This window comes from Symphalangus syndactylus, chromosome 1, assembly GCF_028878055.3.
Source record: "Symphalangus syndactylus isolate Jambi chromosome 1, NHGRI_mSymSyn1-v2.1_pri, whole genome shotgun sequence".
NCBI lineage: Eukaryota > Metazoa > Chordata > Mammalia > Primates > Hylobatidae > Symphalangus > Symphalangus syndactylus.
In genome coordinates, this window is record NC_072423.2 from 147,996,041 (window position 1) to 148,021,184 (window position 25,144).

The 25,144-nt window shown below is 38.1% G+C and overlaps 1 protein-coding gene across 3 annotated transcripts in view; it reads left to right on the plus strand.

The window, feature by feature from the left end:
* The window catches only part of DLC1 (DLC1 Rho GTPase activating protein), a 530,175-nt gene that overhangs the window by 285,514 nt on the left and 219,517 nt on the right, over nucleotides 1–25,144 (plus strand). For all 3 annotated transcript variants that reach the window (XM_063637785.1, XM_063637784.1, XM_055287572.2), the window contains exon 5: nucleotides 16,187–16,220. In XM_063637785.1, coding sequence (XP_063493855.1) covers nucleotides 16,187–16,220 — 34 coding nt within the window. The remainder of the gene's footprint in view (nucleotides 1–16,186; nucleotides 16,221–25,144) is intronic.

Below are 25,144 nucleotides of genomic sequence, written 5' to 3' on the forward strand. Positions count from 1 at the left end.
ACCCGGCCAGTATCTCATTTTTGAATCACTTAATATTTTCCATTTTTTCTATAGACTATTTCCCTGTTTAGCACATAGGTTAATAAATGTATTTTTTTTTCAAGTTTTTTCCTGCTACTAGATTTTTTATTTTAAGTAATTGGGATCTGCTTAGTCCATTTGTGTCGCTATAAAAAATACCTGAGGGTGAGTAATTTATACAGAAAATTGGTTTATTTGACTCATGGTTCTGCGGGCTGTACAAGAAGCATGGTGCTGCCATCTGCATCTGGTAAGGGCCTCAGGCTCTTCCACTCGTGGCAGAAGGGAAGGGGAGCTGGTGTGTGCAGAGATCACATGGCTAGAGAGGAAGCAAAAGACAGCTGGGGAGAAAGGTTCCAGGCTCTTCTTAAAAAATTGATTAATTTATTTGTAAAGATGGTGTCTCTCTATGTTACTCAGGCTGGTCTAGAACTCTTGGCCTCAAGCAATCCTCCTGCCTTGGACTCCTGAAGTTCTGGAATTACAGGCATGTGTCACCATGACCAGCCTAAGTTCTTTTTAACAACCAGTTCTCACAGGAGCTAATAGAATCAGACCTTACCCCACCCACCCCCAAGGAGAGCCTTACTCTACCCATGAGAGATCACCCCATGACCCAAACACCTCCCATTAGACCCCACCTCCAACATCCGGGATCAAATTTCCACATGCGATTTAGAGGGGACAACATCCAAACCATAGCAGGAGTATAGAAGCTGGGTGGCTTTCAGACCCTGCTCTATTATAATCCTTCAAAAAGAAAAAAAGACATTGTTTTCATGTTTTTATTTTTAAATATGCTACAAATACTTTCTTTTGTTAATTCCAAAAGATAGATAATTAGATTAAGTTGTACCCAGTACAAAGGTTAGAGTTATGCAAAGAGGATCTGAACTTCTCTTAATGAAGAGTTAATAGGGAAGTTTTTAACCCATTTCGTAGAGAGCAGAAATCATAAGACCAAATATCCCAAATGGATATTAGCAAGAAATTTAAGATAATAAAGCAGCATTTTATTCTAGTGCTCATATTTGAAACTAGAATTCATCTGACATAGTGCCAATTTAATAACTTAAAACCTGAACCAGCCTTTTGTCAGCCCTAATAATAAGGTTATAGATTTAAACAATGGGCCAGGCATGGTGGCCCACGCCTGTAATCCCAGCACTTTGGGAGGCCAGGGCGGGCGGATCATGAGGTCAGGAGCCTGGCCACCATGGTGAAACCCCATTTCTATTAAAAATGCAAAAAATTAGCTGGGCATGGTGGCGTGCACCTGTAATCCCAGCTACTCAGGAGGCTGAGGCAGGAGAATCGCTTGAACCTGGGAGGTGGAGGGTGCAGTGAACCGAGATCACACCATCGCACTGCAGCCTGGGTGACAGAGTCAGACTCCATCTCACAAAAAAACAAAAAAAAAAAAAAAGAGAATTAAAGAATGGTTGGAGAAGGATACTGAAAAAAGTTGGTATATTAATCCACTCTTGCATTGCTATAAAGAACTACCCGATACTGGGTAATTTATAAAGAAAACAGGCTGAATTGGCTCAAGATTCCTCACACTGTACAGGAAGCATGGCTGGCGAGGTCTCAAGAAACTTAAAATCAGGGCCGGGCGCGGTGGCTCACACTCGTAATCCCAGCACTTTAGGAGGCCGAGGCGGGCGGATCACGAGGTCAGGAGATCGAGACCATGGTGAAACCCCGTCTCTACTAAAAATACAAAAAACTTAGCCCGGCGTGGTGGCGGGCGCCTGTACTCCCAGCTACTCGGAGAAGCTGAGGCAGGAGAATGGCGTGAACCCGGGAGGCGGAGCTTGCAGTGAGCCGAGATTGCCCCACTGCACTCCAGCCTGGGCGACAGAGTGAGACTCTGTCTCAAAAAAAAAAAAAAAAGAAACTTACAATCATGTCGGAAGGCAAAGGGGAAACAGGCACATCCTACATGGCTGGAGCTGCAGGAAGAGGGCGAGGGGAAAGGTGCTACACACTTTTAAACAACAAGATTTTGTAAGAACTCACTCACTATCAGGAGAACAGCAAGGAAGAAATCCACCCCCATGATCCAATCAACCCCAGCAGGCCCCTCCTCCAACACTGGGGATTACAATTCAAGATGAAATTTGGGTGGGGACACACATCCAAACCATATCACTTGGGTGGGAAGAAACAGATGATAATGGAAAAGTTGTGGAGAGAATGATGTTTGCAAGCGTTCTTTGCCAGTGGAGGGCGGGGCAGGGAAGGGAGGCGAAAATGGGATCTTAATTATAATGCAAAATTTATCTTTAAGACCAGGTGTCTTTTACATGCTTGCAATATGTTACTTTCACTTTTTTTTAGTGTTTTTTATGTTGTTGTTGTGCTTCTAATCAGAAACAGTTTTATAAACTACACAGCTACTAAACCAATTACGTTTGAGCCTGATGAAAGGTATCCCCATTATAGGTATAAATAGACCGTTAGCATTACTGCTGATTGATGAAGAATTCCAGGTCTGCAAAAGCCAGCTCTATTTTAAGTGCTCCTTGTCAGCACCCAGCTTTGGAGTTAACCTCACTCAATTGTGTTTCTTTCCAGGAGAGAGATTACACGAGGCTAAACCAGAGAGCATTCAGTCTGTCTTGTGAAAGTATATAAACACTTTCTAGTGTGGTCATAAAAACTGTGATTTCTCCCTTTATTCTGTTAAGTGCACTCTTAGTTAGCAAAGGTGTTCAGAAAGAAGAGAGGGAAGGTTCAGCCGGCCAGGGACTGACATGTAGAAAGGGAAAATGTGTGCATGGCTTACCTTTGTGTTTATGTTTCCTGCTCCCTTAAGATTAATCATTAGGCATCTCAAGGATGATCAGTGTTCAATTCTTTAAGCCCATGTTCCAACTAGGTGTTTTGTTTGTTTGTCACTAGCAATTAAAAACCATACCAATATCTTTAGTTTCTAACTTCCTTTTTTCCTACTGTTATCTATGGCAAAGGATATGTGCAGAAAAGAGAAAATGTGAGTCCTGAAGAGGCTGGATAGAAGAGAAGGGCAGAAAATGAACTTAACTAAGTTAAAACCCTCGGTTCAAAACTTGACATGGACACTTACTAATGGTGAGATCTTGGTCAATTAAATGACCTTGTCTCTGTTTGACTTCATTTCCTCACACATAGAATGATATAGTAACATTATCCCTTTGGTTGTTGATATTATATTAGTTGGCCAAGCACAATGGCTCATGCCAGTAATCCCAGAAATTTGGGAGGCCAAGGCAAGAGGATCACTTGAGGCCAGCAGTTTCAGACCAGCCTGGAAAACACAGCAAGACCCCTTCTCTGAAAAAAAAAAAAAAATTAATTAGCTGAGTGTAGTGGTGCACACTAGTCCGAGCTACTCAGGAGGCTGAGGCAAGAGGATCACTTGAGCTCAGGAGGTTGAGGTTACAGTGAGCTATGATCACACCACTTGCACTCCAACCTGGGTGACACAAAAAGACCCTGTCTCTAAAAATAAATAAACCTAATTTAATTTAAAAAGATTATTAATAAGTTAATAAGTGCCAAGTACTTAGAAAACTGCCTGGCAAAGAGCAAGTGCAGAGTCACAGTGACTGCTAAGTAAGTGTTGCCTATTCCCCCATGTCACAGAAGCAACTTACCATCACTTTTCCTAGTTATTCACAAAATGCTGGCCACTTTGAGGACTATAACTGGAATCTTGACTACAACTTATTTCTCTGACTTTGCTTTCTCAATCGTCTTTCCACTCTCCTCAACTTCTGCCTGCCCTTGAAAATGCAATCCTCTTAAAGGTCCTAATTTGAACTTCTTCCTTTCCTTCTGTACTTTCTCCCTATTTATCTCCTCCCAGTGCCTTTAATTCAGGCCCTCTCTACCCCTCATTCCCCTCACCACACACCAGACACAGCCCGATACAGATGCGATCTTTATGCCTCAGTGATACTGGTCAAAAAAGTACTGACCATAGCCATTTCATCTCTATCTTTTCTCCTAGAATTCGAATTTATTTCCTTCTCTCTTAATCTCCTATCTTCTACCCAGGTTTTGATAAATAATTATTGAAAATATGTTCTGTAAAATGTTTAGTTAGCAAAGCAATCTTATCTAACTTCTAAAGTTATATGTAAATCTCAGTTAACCATGCTATGTCTGTAAAACCTATGCTTATATGTTGAATGTTCAAATTATTTTATGGGTTTTCCAGAGAAAATTAGTATTGAAGCAATTCAGTCTGGACACTAATGTGTTCATACTTGCTAGTTAATTATCCTCCCATCTATGTTTACAAACAAAAATGTGGCTTATTGCTAATGTTATTACTTAACCTTCCTTATACTTGATTTGAGTCTTTTCAGCATTAGTCTAAATTGAAAATATGTCAGTGCTACAAATTACATCTCACAGAAACCTCAGAATTCATTGACCCATTTTGAAATATAGTTTTCTGGAACCAAGGTAGACTTTAATCGTACATAAATGATTTGTAAGACTTTTTTCACTTATTACAGTCTATGCCTCAGATAACTCTCCACACAGGAAGAGAGTGGGGAGAGAAATGAAATTTCAATGCTCATTCATAGAAGAAAAAAAAGGAATAGATTCAATTAAGAATCCAACAGAAAATAAAAGAAACCCTTAACATAAGATTATTTGAGAAGGGATTACTTATACAGGGACTATTTGCAAAGTTGTATGATAGGAGAAACACAAGGGATACTACAGTCAGTGGGGGGTTAGTAGCGGCTGAGCTGATCACCCAAGGCCCAAACGACCAGAGAAGGAAGCAAGTAACAAAACTGAGAGAGGAGAAAGTCTGCAAAGTCAGCTGCCCTAAGAAAACCAAGGACCTTAGGTGAAAAGTCACAGCCTGTTCCAGGCAATCGTGCCAGGTGGGATCCAGAGGAGTAGACAATCCAACCTCATTCTCCTCCCTTTCTGTCTCCTTCTACGGATTGCCATGAGCCCAACCTACCAGGAAGCATAAGGACCGTGTTGATGGAATCCATATAAAGCGTTCTCATATAAACTATCATCCAGACTGGGACACTTTTGAGGGTTAAGAAAGTTGTTAAAATTAATTACCATTATTGTAAAAAAAAGAAACACGCTACTCAACAATTATCTAACTATATAATTGTAGCTTTATACAATACAATAAATGGCAAAAGCACAATAGCAAGAACTCACCTATGACTCTGTATATACTAGGACAAAACTGCTGTATCTGTTTGTCCTGCATATCTCACATCCACCTAACCCACATTGCCCTTCCACCTTGTCAGACTCTGTGAGTCCTACAGGCTGCTGCAGGCACCAGACCACACTGGCTGGTAGATCAAGTGGCTAGTAGGGAGGCATCATTGGACACTTCCATCACCAGCAGAAATCAGAAAGGGTTAGCTGTCCCTAACCACTTGTGTCTGAGTGCACTTTGTTAAGCCAGTGGGCAACCTGCGTGCTGTTCTTGAAAGGGAGGTGTTGGTTAGATTACATCCGAAAGGGGTCAGGGAAGGAGAGGCTGTTTATCACTTAGTAGTCTTTCAGATTTAACCCCATATTAAAGCAAGAACTTTGTTCTGTGCACATGCATCTCACACAATACTAGACAAGACTATAGAAGCTGGAAATACAAACCCACTCTGAATAATTTTAATGTAACTATTAATAACTTTGCCATCAAAAATGAACATTTTGAGATAAATGTTAAACTGATCAAGAGATCTGTTAAACCAAGATTATCCCAGGCAAACCTGAGCATACGACTCCCTGTTTCCATCCAGGTCACCCTTCCTGCACAGAGGATGGGATAGAAAGGAAATCCGGGTAAGGGAAATGGGCAGCAAATTGAAATTAACAACCAAAATACGGGGACTTAGGTCATCAGTGGAGTAGAAGAAATTGAGTTGGGCTCCTGTGATTTAAGGAGAGAGGTCACAGAATAGTTACCATGTTATCAAGCGCAGGCAATTGAAAGGCCCCAACAACAAGTTCATCTCTAAATTAACCTGTCTTTCTGACATCATAGAGCAGACTCCTCTTACATTTTATAGACAGATTCAGACATGTACCTCAGAGGTGCCAACAAGAACATCTCTTCTGCCCAAGCATTCGTCCTCAAAGAGCAGAATGTTTATAGAGATCTCAATGTTAACACAATTTACCACTTTGAAAGCACCAAATGTTTGGCTATTATTTGATCATCATCCTGATTCCAGAAACCTCTCGTGAAATTTTTGATCAGTTTCTTTTTATTATTAACATTTATGGGCCGGGCGCGGTGGCTCACGCTTGTAATCCCAGCACTTTGGGAGGCCGAGGCGGGCGGATCACGAGGTCAGGAGATCGAGACCACGGTGAAACCCCGTCTCTACTAAAAATACAAAAAAATTAGCAAGGCGTGGTGGCGGGCGCCTGTAGTCCCAGCTACTCGGAGAGGCTGAGGCAGGAGAATGGCGTGAACCAGGGAGGCGGAGCTTGCAGTGAGCCGAGATTGAGCCACTGCACTCCAGCCTGGGTGACAGAGCGAGACTCCGTCTCAAAAAAAACATTTATGTATGTATGTATGTATATATGTGGAGACAGGGTCTCGCCATCGTGTTCATGCTGGTCTCGAACGCCTGGGCTCAAGGGATCCTTCTGCCTCAGCCTCCCAAAGTGCTAGGATTCCAGGCATGAGCTACTGCACCAGGCCATTCATCAGGTTCTGTTAGTCTTCAGTGTCATAAACTTCTTCCTTAGTTCCCAATCACTTACAGTAGATTCTGCACACCCTCAGGCCTGAAGTGGTGAGTTTCATTAGAGCTGCAGAACATTAGAATACCTTTATTTTCTGCCAAAATAAAACCTATATTTTACTGATCCTGGTATCACGGTGTACATTTTAGGTTAGACCACGCATAATATATATCAAATTTGTGGGTGGTTACCACTACAATGAATATCTCCCTGTAATAAAAATGTTTCTGGGCTCCAGCCAAGAGCCCAGTTTATGAAGTCATATTTGATAAGGATAAATTCCAATTCAGTAAACAAGATTACGGTTTGCCATAAAGATATTTATGTATATCATTTAAGTAGTTTTAATCTGTATTCTTTTTGTGGTTGTGATCTAATGGTTTATGTTTTGAGCTTCTACCAGAAGCTTGGATCTACCAAAAGTTTTTAAGTTGGATGTTACGAAATGGTGAGAATATCAGCAAATGTTTGGTAATACAGATGAACATGCAGGCATTGAATTATTAAAATGAAACTAAGCTTATATTTGAATATAATTGGTAGTAATTAACCTGACCAAGATGCATATGAGTAAATGCTTTATCTCTCAGCTTTCTAAGAGACTAAGTGAAAATACACAAAACAAACAGATTGAAAATATATGTTGTTTTATTAGCTAGATATTATAGACTATTCTGTTAAACTGTAAACCAATACGTTACCTCTATTTTTATCCAAGTCTATTGGCCAATATTATATGTATATTACACACATATTTATAATATATAATACATTATATATGTATTATATATTATAAATATGTGTGTAATATAATTATAAATATATGTATAATATATATCTATATATGTATATTATATGTATAATTATATGAATATATTTCAATAATTTATGAATAGTGTATGGAATTCATTTTAATTTCAGGAAATTTCAGTAAGTGATAAATCCTGTGAAGAGGTCTGATTAAATGTGAGTGGTGGCCCCAGGGATCTCCTACAATTCAGAAGTCACCCAAAGGTCACATGAGTGCAGAATATAAATGTTCTACATTTTCTGGTACAGAGATCACTTCCACTTATGCCCTCAGGTCCTGCTGCTCCAAGATGTACAGAACTGGGAGCCTGCTCCTCTGTATGGAGACCCAAGTAGAATATCATCACTGGCTTACCTAAAAGGACACAGAATAGGCCCACCTAGTAATAGCTAGTTTGGGATGACAAACCTCAAATTAAAGGTGAGGGAGAAGGATTATATCCTCCACACTGAGCTTTATAAAACTTAAGGAAAACAGCTAAAAAAAAAAAAAGAAGAATGTTTTTCAAAATCTCACAGAAAATAATTTAAAATTGTTCAACATAAATAAAGGAGAAATAAACATGTGGAAACAAGTTAATCGGACTGGAGGAAGAGGAGGACTCAGAGACAGAGAACGTATACTTGCTTTGCATTATTTCCAAATAAATATATACAGTAGTTGCCTTTTAATCTCATATTAACAAATACAACAGTAGGAATAGGTCACAATCATGGAGCTGTGTGATAATCCCTTCCCATGCAGCAATTTCATTTAACCCTCAGAAATAGCCCCAGGATGTAGATACTATATCTACCCCTATCTCACTGAGCTCAGAGGGTTCTAGAAAAGTGCCAAAAATCATCACGCTAATTAGTGGCAGTAAGAAACCTCGTACATGTTCATATCCACCTCTAATTTTTTGTTTCAGTCTTCAGTGTGGATTCACAATTAGATTACTTCTTTTCACAGCATGTCTTCAATTTCTTTTCTGCAGTTACTGCACTTAGCAAAAGACTGTGTAGGTAGTGAGTACTTTGCATGACTCTTAATGATTAACTAGACCTAGGCACATGAGGATGAGGATCTCAGAGCACATTACTACAGAATGAGCATTCTAGGAAGAAGAAAGAGAATCACTAAAGCATTTTAAGGAAAACAGTGCTGTGAGTAAAAATCTACAGCAGGGACGTTGCCTTAGTAATGCCCAGGAAGTCCTGTGAGAAGGAGCATTTCGCACCAGCAAAAAGCTACGATTCAGACTTCATGGACAAAACGAATCATGATGAGGATTTTAACATCGAAGGAGAGATAAATTGCTGGTTGACATCATCCACCAAAAAGAAGGATCAACAGCCATTTTGAGTCAAGTGCTCTCTGAATAAGTTAATTACCTTGAGTATCATCTTCACTGGAAATAAGCCTACATGTCTACATTACTCCTTAATTGTGAACTTTCATAAATCAGACTTAAAAAACAAAAACTACCATGAATAGTCAGTATTCCTAAGTGGCTACCACAGGCAAATCATCATACAGAACAATAAAATAATAATTTAGAAGAATTTGCAAATTTAAGGAGGTATATATAATATAGAGAGAATGAATATACTCATATGCAGTACTTAAATATATTCATTAATTTTAATAGGCATTTTTTCTATTAGCAATGTTCAATTGGAATAAACTTTAATAGTAACATAAAGACATGATTTATTAAATTGTGAAAAGACTTTATAAGATGAAAATATATCTGAAGGATATGTCATGAATAAGTCATCAACTGTAAATTTCTTAGAGATATAGAATATCATCATTAAAAATTCAATAAAGACAGAGAAGAGTTAAGTTAATGTGGCCCACTCATGGGGCTCTTTCTGTTTATCTACTTGCTAAAGAAATTATTTTAAAAAATCTTAGAATAATGATTAGTATTTATTTTAGACCATGTTTCCAAACAAAAGTGGCCTCAACCAGAGCTTTGTCAACCTAAAATTCAACATTTAGCTACCTGAAGACAGCATGGAGTAACATATTCTGCAGGATTTGTTGAAGACAGAGTCACCAGCTTTAAATACAGTAAATGTCAGTGTTTTGAGAAGGAAAAGAAAAAGTTTTCAAGGTCAGATTCCCAACTTTCATTCTTATTCAGTGCAGGGTCATCTCATCTCTGCTAAAGATAAACTACAGACATACATACCTGTGAGCAGCACCAAAATATCCCTTAAGAATCAACTTTGCCTTTGTTTAAATGTTCAAACAACTATTTAAGCTGAGACCCCAAATTTCTACACCAGATAGTATAAAGAAAGCTACAATTTCAGTCTACAAAAACTGAAAGAGAGTTGTTAAAGTCAGTGATTTTAGGGGGGAAATAAATCTCAATATTGCTGATAACTTTTATTAAATAAGATGTGTCCTTTTTTGGAAATAAGAAGGATACACAGAGTGAATGACGTTTCTCAGCTACTTGTGCATGCATTTATTAATATTTCACTTTGGTTATAAAGGCAATCCTTAAAGCAGCACATCATCTCTTCCTTCTGAAACTGAATTTCCATTGTCTTCTATGATCTGGTTAAGAAACTAAGTTAAGTTGGAATCATGAACACTAGGAGGGATGAAGCCATGATGACCTTTGGCTTCATCAGTCTTATGAATAATGGTATAGTAGACAGGGTTATAAAGCCACATTCTAGTCTAGTTTCCATCTGGCCACAAAAAGCCCTGTAGTATTGGGCAAGTCACTTAACCTGTCTGGGTCAACATCCTCACAGGCAAAATGACAAAGAGCTAAATCAGTGTTCTGCAAAATATAGTACATACAGTACTAATGGTATATCAGCTGATACTGGGGTAAACATTCTGAATTTTTATAATTATGTATCCTAGTGTGTATTTTGAGGAATACAACCCACAAATCAAACCCATAAATGTATGCATTTCTATTGTTTAGAACAAGTAAAAAATAGAAAATGTATTTAAATTTGATTTTATTAAATTATTAAGTAAATAATTTATAGATGATACATGTATATAGTAAAAATTCTGAAGGTGGTATGTGAAGAACTGAAGATTGGGAAACACGAATGAATAATCTCTAAATCCCTCTCCATCAAGAAGAGACTATATTTTTAATGAAAGAATGATGACTGTCAAAGCTAGAGAATTACTTTGTAAACCAAAATAGATGATATCAGATTGCCAATCAGACACAGCTTTTCAATAAAATTCTTTGTTCAAATGAAAGCAGACTGAAATCATTGACTGGCTAACAATAGTGCAGAATGGCGTGATTTCAAAAGAGTCTTTAAATGAAGAAGAGATGAAAACAAACTCATTTTCCCATGTACCTTCTTTTCTTTCATGCTGTCTTTCATGTCTTCCCAAAAAATGTGAATCCCAAAACGCTTCCTGTTGCCCATGTGCCCACAATGGGCTCTTGTGCTCTCATCTGAGACAGCGGCTGTTCCATCACTGAAGGATATTTTCCTGCAATTTCTAAGGACAGAATTACTTATTTTGGAATTTCTCTGCAATTATTTTTTTGAGGAACATATTTTTGTGGGAAAAAAAGTGAATGTTTTAAAGGGAAAGGAGTAAATTACTCTGTCACTGATTTTTCTATGAATTAAGCCACTTTTTAAAAGGCAAATAAAGAAAATTTCTATAGACTTAAACAGTACTCCAAACGCTTTTGTGCAAACATCTTGAATATTCGAAATCATGTAAAAGAAAGCTCTGACTATAAAAAGAGAAAGCACAAAATAGATAGTGCTCTGTTTATGTACTGCAGGACAAAAAAAAAATTTGCTTGGTGGAACATAGGAGAACTTACATACTATCATAGCTGCCAGTTGTTTGAAGAGATTGGCCTATAAGGTCCTTCTTAATGTTAGTATTCTATGTTCCTGATTCCAAAGAACTAACAGGAAAATATTTCACACAAGTGAGGAAAATGATATAATAAAAATAACATATTAAAGAAAATTAATAGAAATATTTCATTTCATTTCTAAAATAGAAAAACATATTCCTAAAATCAGAGAAAATAGAAAAAAAGCATATTCCTAAAATCATCAAGAAGAAATTGGTTCAATTAGAATGTTTCAATTGACAAGACATTCAGATTGTCAATTGTCATGGATTCAGATATGATGTCTATTATTTATGATGCTATTTACGTAGCAGCTTCTGTGCGGTTGGTGTGAGCTCCTAAAAGGTGTCCATCTGAGGTTCTCCTGGAAGTGCAGAATGCCATTTCAGCAGCAGACCAAAAGAATCAACATATGTTTAGAATATTTCCATGTGGCATGTCAAAATCAGCATTTCCCCAACCATCTTTCACATCCAAAAACACAAACAGGCATGGACACAGTCTAATCTCCCACATACGGCTTTAAAAGGTCTCATTAGAAGAAAGCAAATTGTTTCCTTCTCCTTTACTAAAACAGCTTTCTTAAATGGCTTTTTAAAAATTCGATTGTATTAATAAAACACCTTAATTGGCCAACTTCAATGAAAATCTTTACATGTGGAGAAATATTAAAGGGTCTCAGTATAGGGGGTCAGAGTGGTTGCGAGCCATAGAAAAGGTTGCTATCTTATTATTTAAATATCCTAGAGAAGAAAAACAAAAGACTATGGATGATTTTTCTCCCCTTTCATTTGGAAGTCATTTATAGACTTTCCTTTGTTCCATTGAGAAATAAGAGAAAAAAATATATAAGTTACAGCGAACCCATATGGCCAGCAGGAAAATCCTGTTTAATTGCTTTATTGCAAGAAATGTTAAATCACTTCCTGAGGATGCAGTTCAAACGAAACATGTGGCAACTATTAGCAAAAGCCCCTAATGAATTCAAAAATATGCCTTTTATTGGAGCTTTCTCATAAGCATCAATCATACGTTATTTAAATTGTATATACAAATAGGCATTTGGTGTTTTAGTTCCACAAATGTTGATGAACACCTACTCTGTACCATACTATACAGTCAGCTTGTGTGAAATGTATTTCTGAGCCCAGAAATAGATATGACATGATGGGGTCCAGGACATGGACCCAAATCTATCCAAGTCTCTTCTCAGAAAACAAGGATGAGAAGAATCCCCCAATCAATGCCTCCTGCCCAAGGGTTTCATGCCCAAGAAAACCATTTCATTTCTACTTGGATAGTTCTAGTGATCTATATTCTTTGCACTCCTTTTAATGCCACACCACTGATGTGACTAATCATTCACATTCAGCATCCACTCTTTGCCTTTTTTGTAACTTCTTTGATTAGATTGTGAATTCCACAAAGAAGAAAACTTTACTAAGAGTTTTTGTATCTAGGATAATGTGAGACATGCAATGAAGAAATAGCAATCAGCTTTAACTAACTGTACAGCAAGTGTCAGCATTTTTTAATTGTTTCTAATGCCGTTCATCTCTGGAAAATTTCAGAAATTTAACAATTTAATATATTTATTCATAAACAACTTTGTAGAGAGACAATTCTGCCTCGAATTCAAAGATAAATCGTTGGAGGAATATCCACCAGTTATCACTATGTGGTTTTACTCTTAAAAAGAAGTTATAAAATTCTAGGAATACTACAGTTTGACTATCCTTTCTTTACAACGCAATATGGTCTTTGAAGTTATGTAATGGAAGTGAGCTTTGGTAGCTTAAAAGTCATGCAGAGTGTGGTGAGACTCTGAAGTAATTGGCATTAGCTACATGAAATATGGACATTGGCCATAAGGAGGCTAAAATATATTTTTGCTTGATACCCCAACTCACTGATTATCATTTTTATTAAATAGTTACTTACACATGCTTGGTTATATACTCTTGAAATCAAATAAAATATAGAAAAGGCTTGTTTTTGTCACTGGTCAACTTGTTATTTGGGGCAAAGCATTCAACTTGACTTAAATGCGTTTGCCATGAAAAGAGAGAGCTTCTTTAGACAATGTCTAAATGTCCCATACAAAAGATTCCCGTACAGGTATTTTGTGTTCTAAGTAAATGTCTTATCATAAGACCAATCTAAACTTTTTTCCTCCTTCATTTCAAAATAAGTCTGTTTAGTATGACTCAGAGGCGAGCACGCCTGTGTTGTGCCTTGCTTCCATTAGTGACAGTATGAGCTCACAAAAGTTACTTTACCTTCCAGGACTTCACAGCGTGTTCTAAAGATGGGCTGAATTTCTGCAGGCAAAAGCTTAAAACTGGGTCGTACACATACTAAGCACCCAGTAAGCGCTGGCTATTTTTATCCTGAGGAAATTTCTCCAGGAACATTCTTTAATTACCTGTCACCAACTTTTCCAGTCTTGTTGATAAAAGAAGGGTTTCTGTTTTATTTTTCTGTTTGTTTGCTTTTCACAAAAGAGAGAATGTATTTTAAAACTCCCGATCAGGGGTAAATTTCGGGGCTAGACTTAACATTTAATGCACAGTTTTGATTTAATTTTATTTTTAAATATGTTTTAAGAGACACTTAGAAAGTAAACAAACATTACCAAAACTGTAGGATCACTAGTAAAAGGAGGAAATTGCTTTCCTCTAGTATTGAATCAGAGAAGTTCTTGAAGAAGAAAAGTCAAATGACTTTTTAATAAATCAAAGAATGCCCAGGAAATGCTGGCAGCCTGTGCCATTTGTTGGAAGCCCTGATCTCTGGGCCTGATCCCCCAAGCTGCCATTCAATCTATACGTCTGCATCTTTGGAAGCATGCGGAGACATGGTTCACACCCAGAGAGCAGTGCTGAACAACTAAACGTAGATTAAGATTGAGTCAAAATATGCTTTCAGTATAAATTAATCTTGCCAAAGTAACCCCCTCATCTCTATTTTTTTTTTTTTTTTTTTTTTTTTGGCAGAGTCTCGCTCTTTCACCCTGGATGGAGTGCAATGGTGTGGTCTTGGCTCATTGCAACCTCTGTCTCCTGGGTTCAAGAGGTTCTCCTGCCTCAGGCTCCTGAGAAGCTGGGATTACAGGCACCTGCCACTATGCCCGGCTAATTTTTGTATTTTTAGTAGAGGCAGGGTTTCACCATGTTAGTCAGACTGGTCTCGATCTCCTGACCTCAGGTGATCCACCCGCCTCAGCCTCCCAAAGTGCTGGGATTACAGGGGTGAGCCACTGTGCCCAGCCTCTACTTTTTATCCATAAGGAAATCTTTACCTTAGTTGAATAATTGCATCAATCACCAAATCCCCTAAATCCCAAAGGTGAAGATCTCAGCAGTAATCAATATTTCACAAGGATATAGACGTCTGGATATTTGCTGTTTCTAGAAATGAAGATTGATGCTCTTTTCTTGGGCTGATACACAACGGAGGTGCGCTTGGGCCTCTCTCTCTCTCTCTCTCACACACACACACACACACACACACAAACACCCATTTGAGTGTGCTCTTCTTACTTCAACTCTGAGGATGTTGTCCCTGAAGAAATGAAGAAATATCACCCCTTTGGATCTATCCTGTGGTCAGTGGTTATGGGGTAGAAGGCATCAAAACCCAAGGGGTCAGTTAATACATCCTCAACCATATTTTATATGTAAGTAACTGAGATGAATGAGAACCAGAAAGTCAACTTGTTTCATCTGTTCAGGCGTATCCACAAACAGTAGAACTAGACAGTTAAGCTTTAAGTTCTTGGAAAGATCTCATTCTGAACTCTATTTTTAAAAATAATAATAGTGATAAATGCTGGGGACTGAGATTCTAAATCTTTTACATCAGTCAACTAACCCACTGGACCAAGGCCCATTTTAATAAATAGTAAGAGTGGCTTTTCACTGAAGATCTGGTATGCTTTATAGAGGCTGCGTCCTTTAGTTCTTTCAGCAATCCTCTGAAGTAGATGTGATTGTCTAGATGCGATTAATAAAGAAGGAACCTGCGCCTTGAGAGGTAAGATACCTCACTGGCGTGCACAGAGAAAATAAGCAACAGGGAAGAGATTTGAAACGCCCGGAAACTAACCAATTTGCTTCTGTCTCCCAAAAATAGGACCAGAAAATTTTAACTACAAAAATTCTACCCCAATTCAAAGTGTTTTTAGATTCATTTACTGCCAATGTTTTGTTTGTTTGTTTGTTTGAGATGGGGTCTGACTCTGTTGCCCAGGCTGGAGTCTGTAGCACGATCATAGTTCACTGCAGCTTTGAATTCCCTGGGCTCAGGTGATTCTGCTACCTCAGCCTTCCAAGTGGCTGGGACTACAGGTTCATGCCACCATGCCCAGCCAATTTTTGTATTTTTTGTAGAGATGGGGTTTCACCATGTTGTTCTGGCTGGTCTCAAACTCCTGGGCTCAATGATCTGCCTGCCTCTGCCTCCCAAAGTTCTGGGATTACAGGTGTGAGCTACCATGCCCAGCCTATTGCCAGTGTTAAAGATAATATGGATATACATTCGTTTGAGTCTGTCTTCCGATAAGAAAATAATTAGAAGATGATTTACAGTTATCAAAGACATATCTAGTGATTTTACTGATAGTTCCAAAATGCTAATTTTTCTATTGGCAGGCTCTATTTAATTTTTGCTTCATTAATTATACTTTATTTTATTTCTAATGATGCTTTTTGATGTTTCTTCTTAATAATACCACAACTTTTGTGTCTTTTTTTTTTCAGGCTATTCCAGGTATTTCAGAGAAGGAAAAGGCTGGTAAGTTGACATTTTGGTTATGTTTTCTCGCCAATCTATTTCAGAATAAATTTCACCTTAAAATAGGCATTTTATTAAATATATAAAATGTATACATCTCATGAATATCTGGGAAAATGTTGTTTAAATTCTGTAAGAGAAATTTGTTTTGCTCAATATATAAGAAAAATATATGTGGTTTTCAGACATAATGACATTGTGTTAGAATAAGGTACGTGTTTCTTGGGGTCTTCCTTGTAACTGCAACCACAGTTTTTTTCTTAAGTAAAAGAATTAGATGTTGATCAATGTTCTGAGGAATGAAATTGGAAACTAGTTGTTAATAATTACCAAGGTTTATTTTCATTCGTAATGACTTAGTAGTCACAGAAAAAGATGTAATTGATGCTTAAAGCTGACGCTACACTATAAAAATATAGTGATGAAGCAATGTGAATAATTGTATTGAAGAAAAAATATAGTATTTTTCTACGCTCTGTGCTTTAATTATAATTTTTAACAGTATTATGGGAAATGGACAAGGACTGATGAGAAACGAAAATATGAAAAATTAGACTTGGATTGGTAGATCTACGTGTTTTTAAAAAATCATACTGTCTTATGTGTTCTGTGTAATAAAAACCAAAACAGGTTAAAGGTATATTATCTAACTTGAAGTACATCACTTAGTTTATAGACATTTGTGATTTTTAAGAGCTATATTAAAAGTTTATAATCTCATCTTAGAGAAAATATTAAAATTTCAAATGCCTTTACACTAAAGCATTAGAGTTTGTCTGGCGGGGGTGTTTGCTGTCTATGTCAGTGATCTTATTTTTGCTGCTAGATAGTTTTCACATAGAATTTTCCTAGTTTGTGTCCTTCTGTGAGCTCAACTTTTCTCTCATGTTTAGGCTGTATCTCGTTTCTTCACTTTAATAATGTTGAAAAGTATCTCTTCAGAATAGGGGGAAAATATTGAACTGGCATCATATGTCAGCTCAAGAGAAAAATCACACAACATAACAACGTACTAATATCATAAAGATTAATATCAGGTTGGTGCAAAAGTAATTGTGGTTGTGGCCATTGAAAATAATTGCAGTTTTGGCCATTACTTTCAATGGCCAAACCGCAATTATTTTTGCACCAATATATTTACCATATATTGAATGGATTTAAAGTTTTAAATCTCCAGTATCTTAAATAGCTGTCCCCATGATTCGCTGCAATTTAAACAAAGTATATCACCGAACAAAGTTGTCATCCTATTCCAGAATGTCAGTAAGTTTTTTCACACCCCAAGAAGAAAATGAGGATGTGAGTTGTTGGCTGGTCAGGAGGGGAAAGAAGGAATGGAAATGCCATGGCTGGAGGAGACAGGAAGGCAGAGAGTTCTCTTCCTCCTCTTCGAGTTAAATGGCTTAAGTTTGACAGGGAGAAGCACTTCATTCTGTCAAGTTTCTCAAATATTTTGAAAATATTTTTATTTTTATTTTGTTTGAGATGGAGTCTCACTCTGTTGTCCAGGCTGGAGCACAGTGGTATGATCTTGGCTCACTGCAACCTCCACCTCCCAGATTCAAGCCATTCTCCTGCCTTGGCCTCCTGAGTAGCTGGGATTACATGCCTGCACCACCACACCTGGCTAACTTTCGTATTTTTAGTAGAGATGGGGTTTCGCCATGTTGGCCAGGGTTGTCTCAAACACCTGAGCTCAGGTGATCCGCCCGCCTCGGCCTCCCAAAGTGCTGGGATTACAGGTGTGAGCCACCGCACCCAGCCTGAAAATATCTTTAAAACAAAGAAGTAATTAGAGAACATAAAAATAATGTGAGCACTACATTTTTATCATAATCCTGGAAATTTTCCTCCTTAAGAACAACAATTTTTTTAATGAAATCAACTGTCCCTCCTTACATAATCTTTCTGAGTCATTTCTATACGGCTGAGGCACACATAAAAGAATCGAGAGATTAAATTTTCAGAGGTTCCATAAGATGACATATATGATCTCCTCAGGCCCCAGGCACCCGGATGCCCCATCTCAGATACTTAGCAACTCAGGATGGACTGATTTGAGCAAAATCTGACTTCTGGTCTTTATGAAAATATTAGAATGATTGGAATTTACTCCAGAATGCATTTTTATTTAGTTTCTGGAGGATATGCTGATATATTTAGAAGAAAATGTAATTTTGGTTGATCATTTAAGTATAAGAAAGAAAGGATTTTTTTTCAAGGCAGTGAATTTACCTGTCAAGACAAATGCTCATGTTTGAATATTTTATGAATCATGGTAACAAATATGACAATTCGAAAGAGAATGTGATTTATTTCAAAAGTTTTAAATACCGTAACAGTCTAAGCAATATAATTCTTGTATTTCTAAACTTTATTATTTGAAACATTAAAAATATTTTGACTGTTCTATATACAAATATAAATCTTATTTCTTTCATATCTTTATGAATCTCTGTTTGTAAGCTTCCACTAGACAGAGGAATGGCCATGAAGGCAGGAGACCCACTCAATCTTCTTGGAGTTAATTGAGCTCTTAAATAGGATTAAGCTTCACACCCGCCCCTAAGGCCTGTCTTTTTTTTTTTTTTTTTTTTGTATCTTTCTAAATGAATGTAGCCTGTTGTTCTTTATTAAGCAAGTCTATTTTTAATCTGTGTGACCTCTCATCCAAGCTAACTGGAACCAACTCTACCAGGCTTTGTGAAGCACTAAATGAAATCATTTGGGGCACATTCCATTAATAATCCTTGAACTGCAGTGGTGTGATTGCTCTGTGTGTGCTGTAAGTAGCTATCTTCTATTCTGATCCATGTTGCTATGATAATACAGCTCGGTGGGGTCATTTCTGCTGCTTGTCTCCTGCCCTGTGATGACAAAAATCTTCAAAGGGAGGCAAGTTTGAAACAGCCTTTTATGGATTCAGTCACTTCACAAATACTTACTGAACAGCAACATGTTCTAGGCATTCTGTTAGGTTCTATTGAGGAAGCAATTATGAATAAGGCATGGTCTCTGCCCCGTAGGAACTCAAACTCTAGTTGGAGGATATCCCATCAGGCAGGCATCCCTCCTTCTCCTCTTCTCAATTGAGAATTTCTTAACTCTGCTTATTCAAAAAGCTTCCCAGGCAAGGAATCAAATCAAAGTACTGTCTTCAGGAAACTCTGGATGAGAATGTGCCTTCTTAGGATATGAGACAGAATCCAACCAACTTCTTTTTTAAATAATCAGAACTGATCACACTAGTATTGATATGTGTAATTGTATCCAATAAATATCATTTTCATATAACTTCCATCATGTCGCTGGAGTCTGTATGCCTCAACCTTTCTGGCACCAGGAACCAGTTTCATGGAAAACAATTTTTCCACAGAGTGGAGTGGGGGATGGTTTCAGGATTAAATTGTTCCACCTCAGACCTTAGATCATCATAAGGAATGCACAGCATGGAATCCTCACATGTGCAGTTCTCAATAGGTTTCATGCTTCTCTGAGAATCTAATGCTGCTGCTGATCTCACAAGGGCCAGAGCTCAGGAGGTAACGTTCACTTGCCCACCGCCCATCTCCTGCTGTGCAACCCGGTTCCCAACAGATCACAGACCGGTACTGGTCCAGGGCTTGGGGGTTAGGCACCCCTGCTCTAAAGAGTGTACCAGTCCCATTGGAATATCCTCCAGCACATCTGCTTCCTATCTGTATGGCCTTGAGCAAGTCTCTTAACTTCCTCATCTCCCTCATTTCCAGAACACAAATCAAGAATCTGTCATGTTGTCGATGTAAGGCAACAATGCTCGGTACAAACTAAGTCCCGGAAAATGGTAGCTGTTTTTTATGATAATTGGTTGGTGCTTACAGGACAAATAGACACCGGCTGCATCACTGATGTCTTTGTGTGTTCCACAAGTCCTAAAATGCTTCCTCGTGGTACTAACAGCTGAACAGCTGTCCTTGTGGAAGAATAAAGATCACTTTCTCCATGAGTCTTCTGAATGAGTTAATTCAAAGATTGTCACAGTATAGACAGAGTTGATCACATTTTAACCTCTCTTTAGAGATTTTTTTTTTTTTTTTTTTTTTTTTTTTTTTTTTTGTCCATTAGACTGAAATTCTCTCCTGGAAACAGATAATATTTGATTTTCAAAAAAAGATTCGTTTCAGAGAAATGTTTATGCTGTGTCCCATTTTCCTGTGACTCCATTATCCTCCTGTATCCACAGTCCCTGAGGTCATCAGATCCTATCTATCCAGCAAGCCAGCTAGGCGCCTGGGTTCTCCTGCCACTCCCAGGCTCCTCCACCTTCTGCACACTGTGCTGTCAGCACCGCCCTCTCATCACCCTTGTCCATTCCTCTGGCCACTGCTTCCATGCAGGGCTTCACTTTCCACTGGACTTTCACAAAAGCATCCAGAACTGGTTTCCCTGACTTAACCGATCATTACACCAGTCTATTATCTGCACTGTCACCAGAGTTATCTTTGAAAATACATAACCTGGTCGTGTCAGTTCCTGTGCCAACATTTTATCTGTCTATTAGCCATAGAGTAAAATTAAACTACCTGGCTGACCATTTGTCCATTCAGGAGTGACCATGGCCATTTGTTATTCAGACGCAGTATCATTCATTGGACCGGATACATGTCTGTGTTGCCCCTCAGATCCACCCTCTGCCCTACTTCTCCCTGCCTCTGTGCCTTGGGAGGCCGACCAATGTGAACTAAATCAAAGGACTTCCCTCCTTTCTGTCTTCCCCATTCAGCCATGAAGAGGACGAGAAGCTCTAGCAGGAGACTGGGGGAGGGGAATGGTGGGACAATGAGGTTGGAGAGTTTGTTTTTAAATTTAATGTAGTTTTACTTTATTTTATTATGTTCTGCGATACATGTGCCAGATGTGCAAATTTGTTACATAGGTAAACGTGTGTCATGGTGGTTTGCTGCACCTTCAACCCATCACCTAAGCATTAAGCCTAGCATCCATTAGCTCTTTTCTCTAATGCTCTCCCCGCACCGTCCTCCCCCAAAAAGGCCCAGTGACTGTTGTTCCCTCCCTGTATCCATGTGTTCTCATTGTTCAGCTCCCCCTTATAAGTGAGAATATGAGGTGTTTGGTTTTCTGTTCCTGCTTTAGTTTGCTGAAGATAATGGCTTTCAGCTTCATCCATGTCCCTGCAAAGAACATGATCTCCTTCCTTTTTTTGGCTGCATCGTATTCCATGGTGTATATGTACCACATTTTCTTTATCCAGTCTATCACTGATGGGCATTTGGGTTGATTCCATGTCTTTGCTATTGTGAATAGTGCTGCAATGAACATATGTGTGCATGTATCTTTATAACAGAATGATTTATACTCATTTGAACATATACCCAGTAATGCGATTGCTGAGACAATGGTATTTCTGGTTCAAAATCTCTGAGGAATCGCCACTGTGTCTTCTCCAGCTTCTGGGAGTCACTGTTGACTTTTCTTACTTAGGCTGCCATTTGCACTAAGCTTCCAAATTCTGACAGGCATTCTCTCCTCTGGCCCTGTGGTTTCCCCTTATGAATGGTCCTGTTATTAAACTCCCCTCAATGTGCCTAATGTGCATTTGTTTCCTGCAAGGAGCCTCACTGATATACTTCTGATATTTTCTATTTTTTCTTTTTCTTCATTTTGTTTGTTTGTTGCTCAAACTATAGCTACCATAGAATCCCTTCTAGCTGTCCACTTTCATCCTCTGCCTAGATCTGTGGCATGCAACTGGCACCTGATGATAGGCGGAGGTAGAGAGAGGCAGAGTGAAAGATGGCTTATCCAGAAAAAAAAAAAAAGAAAAAAGAAAAAAAGATGAGGAGCTTTTTTTTTTTTTTTCTTTTTTTGAGATGGAGTTTTGCTCTTGTTGCCCAGGCTGGAGTGCAATGACACGATCTCGACTCACTGCAACCTCCACCTCCCGGGTTCAAGCGATTCTCCTGCCTCAGCCTCCCAAGTAGCTGGGATTACAGGCACCCACCACCACACCTGGCTAATTTTTTTTGTATTTTTAGTAGAGACAGGGTTTCACTATGTGGGGTAGGCTGGTCTTGAACAACTGGCCTCAAGTGATCCACCTGCCTTGGCCTCCCAAAGTGCTGGGATTACAGGCATGAGCCACCCCACCCACCCATATCTTTTTTTTTTTTTTTTTTTTTTTACAGTAAATGAAAATAGTTTCATTTAATCCCATGGGTAAGAAATATACTAGCCTTATGACTTATAATGTGTTCTCTCTTGGAAAAGTAACACTGCATTTTAGTCACTAAAATGTCACTTTGAGAATATTTGAGAACTATTAACATGGAGTAACATGAAATCTGTCATTCTAAAATTAGATCAAAGAACAGTTCAGAAATTTTGTCAGGCTATACAGCAGCGCATGCAAAACAAAGCATTATCATTAGCCAAAAATGGCTTTAAAAAAATAGTTTCAACTTGTTTTTTATTCAGGGGGTACAAGTGCAGATTTGTTGCATGGGTATATTGCTTGATGCAGAGGTTTGGGGTCCAGCTTTCCCCGTCACTCAAGTAGTGAGCATAGTGCCTAATATGTTGTCTTTATCCCGTCTTGAAAATCCTACTTGCTTCTTTAGATCCAACAATAATATCGCTTCCTTAATGACTTATTTCCCAGGCAGAGCTGATCTTAGAGCTTATTCTGTGCTTCTAAAAAGCTACATCTTTTCTGTTAAAGTTTTATTATCTTGCTTAGCTGTGTGTCTTCTGTAGATCACGAAATTTTCTAGGTTAACAATATTGTCTGTGTGTGTCCTGCCATTAAAATATAGATGTTCTGTAAAATAGGTGTTAATCAAGAAATTGTAATTATAAAAATGCTCTGGCTACAATCTTACTGACTTAGAGTTAATAAGATTCTAAAGCTTTTTATTTAACCTTCTCCATTACTCCTACTACTCAACGCAACGGCCAAATATATCAGCCAGGTCATGAATTAATGGTACTATTTGGGGATCTGTGCCACATAAACGTGTAAAGGGGGCCATTGAAAAAAGATGACTTAGAGCCTGACTTTGGTTGCTTTCATTGGTCATTTTTCTCAGAATGTTTATTCTCCTGCCTGGAGGTTATTTGGTTGGCCATAAAATGTTAAAAATCAAGATAATGAATAATTATAGCCTGAAATTCTTGTGAAAGATAGCTTTCAGAAGCATATACCAGAGTCACGGTCTCTGCAAACTTTGTGTTGTGGTCATAAGACAGAAAATAGAAATAAAACACTTCTTTGTGACAAATGTGTAAGGGAAAAATCAGAATTTTCCTAATTTTATTCCAAGCTCCTTGTAAATATACTAAATAACAAAGCCCAGACTTGATGCATTTTGGTATTAATTTTCTTGGCTGCTTTTCATCCCTGAGAAAGGAAATGCAAATGAACAACAACAACCACAACAACGACAACAACAACTAAAATAGAAAGACACTTCCACTTTTTCCAGTCTGATCGTCATCACTTGGATCCAGAGAATGATTAATGTGACATATCCACTCTGAGCCATGCTCCAAGATCTACAAATCCAAAGAGATTTGCTGAAAAAATTAAAACAGGACTGCTCTATTTCCGACTTCTCTTTGGAAAGAGTCTGCTCTATTTTGTGTCTTCATTTTAGTATGGATCCAATTGGTTTTATTGCTGTCTCTCCCACTAGGCTGTGAACACCTTAAAAACATAATTTTGTTTCCTTCAGCTCAGTACTCCCAATGCCTGGTATTATGGTAAAAATCAGCAAATGTTTTGCTCTATTTGCATGATACTCCCAAAGCCAAATGTAGAGTCTTATCTTTCTATTTAAAGGAAGCCCTTCTTGTAACAGCAAAGACCCCCAGCTGTTTTATGGGATTTAGCAAGATGTGAAAATTGTCTTTATCTGGCCAGCCTGGGCCTTGACCAACATTGCAAATTCTTTATTCTCTTTCACTCTCAGAAAGTGAATTTCATTATTTTTACGCTAATGGCTTATAAATACTTGCTTCAGTTTTTTTTTCTTTTATGTGTGAAGGTCTCTGCTTGCCTGCTTCTTTATGAGGAAAGAATTTAGGGTATGCCCACACATAACTTCTCAGGGTTTCTAAAACTTAATGTAAACTAATGCATGAAAAGTTGGCTGCGGTTGACTGGGCTGTTGAAGGAAAACACAGTAGCTTTCAGGTATCAAGGAATTCATGAAAAACATAAGTAATCTATCCTTCAATGCCAAAGATCTTGAACTCATAGGACTTTTAAAATACAGATAATTTTCCAAATATTTCTTTCTTTTCTGTTGGTATTTTTGCTATTGCTAATTAGGTGAGACAAATCTACTATACTACCAGAACCAATAGAACACATTTTCTTTTCCTCTCAATTATAAGTAACACAGGCAGATGATAATTTCTCTCTTAATATATTCTGATTCAAATGTTTCCTCTCACATTTGAAGTGGTCTTCTCAGGTCTCTGCAGCTCAAAGTGGCACTTAGTTGGTATATTTATCATGGCATTTCATGTTTTCTATGATGCATTTCTGTTCATGAATTTTATACTATATCAGGCTAAGAACTCCTTGAAGGCAGAAACCTCCCGTTTTGTTTTTTGTCACCCCGCATGCAATGTGATATCTTGCACAGAGGAGGTGCTCAAGAAATAGTTTTGAATCAATCTGTTTATTTGGCAGATGAAACAACTCATACAGGCATTCAGCTAATCTCAGGTCTATCCATGTCCAGGACTTTTCACAATATTTGACGAACTTTTAATTTCTTCTTCCAAAATGTCTTACGCACATTTTACTCCTCCCATTATTTCTTGGAAAGAATGGCTATCAACAGCATGAAGAGGTGGCTATGAACTGCTAGTATGCGCCAATAAGACAGCTTTGCATTTCAGTGCTTTAATTGCCATTG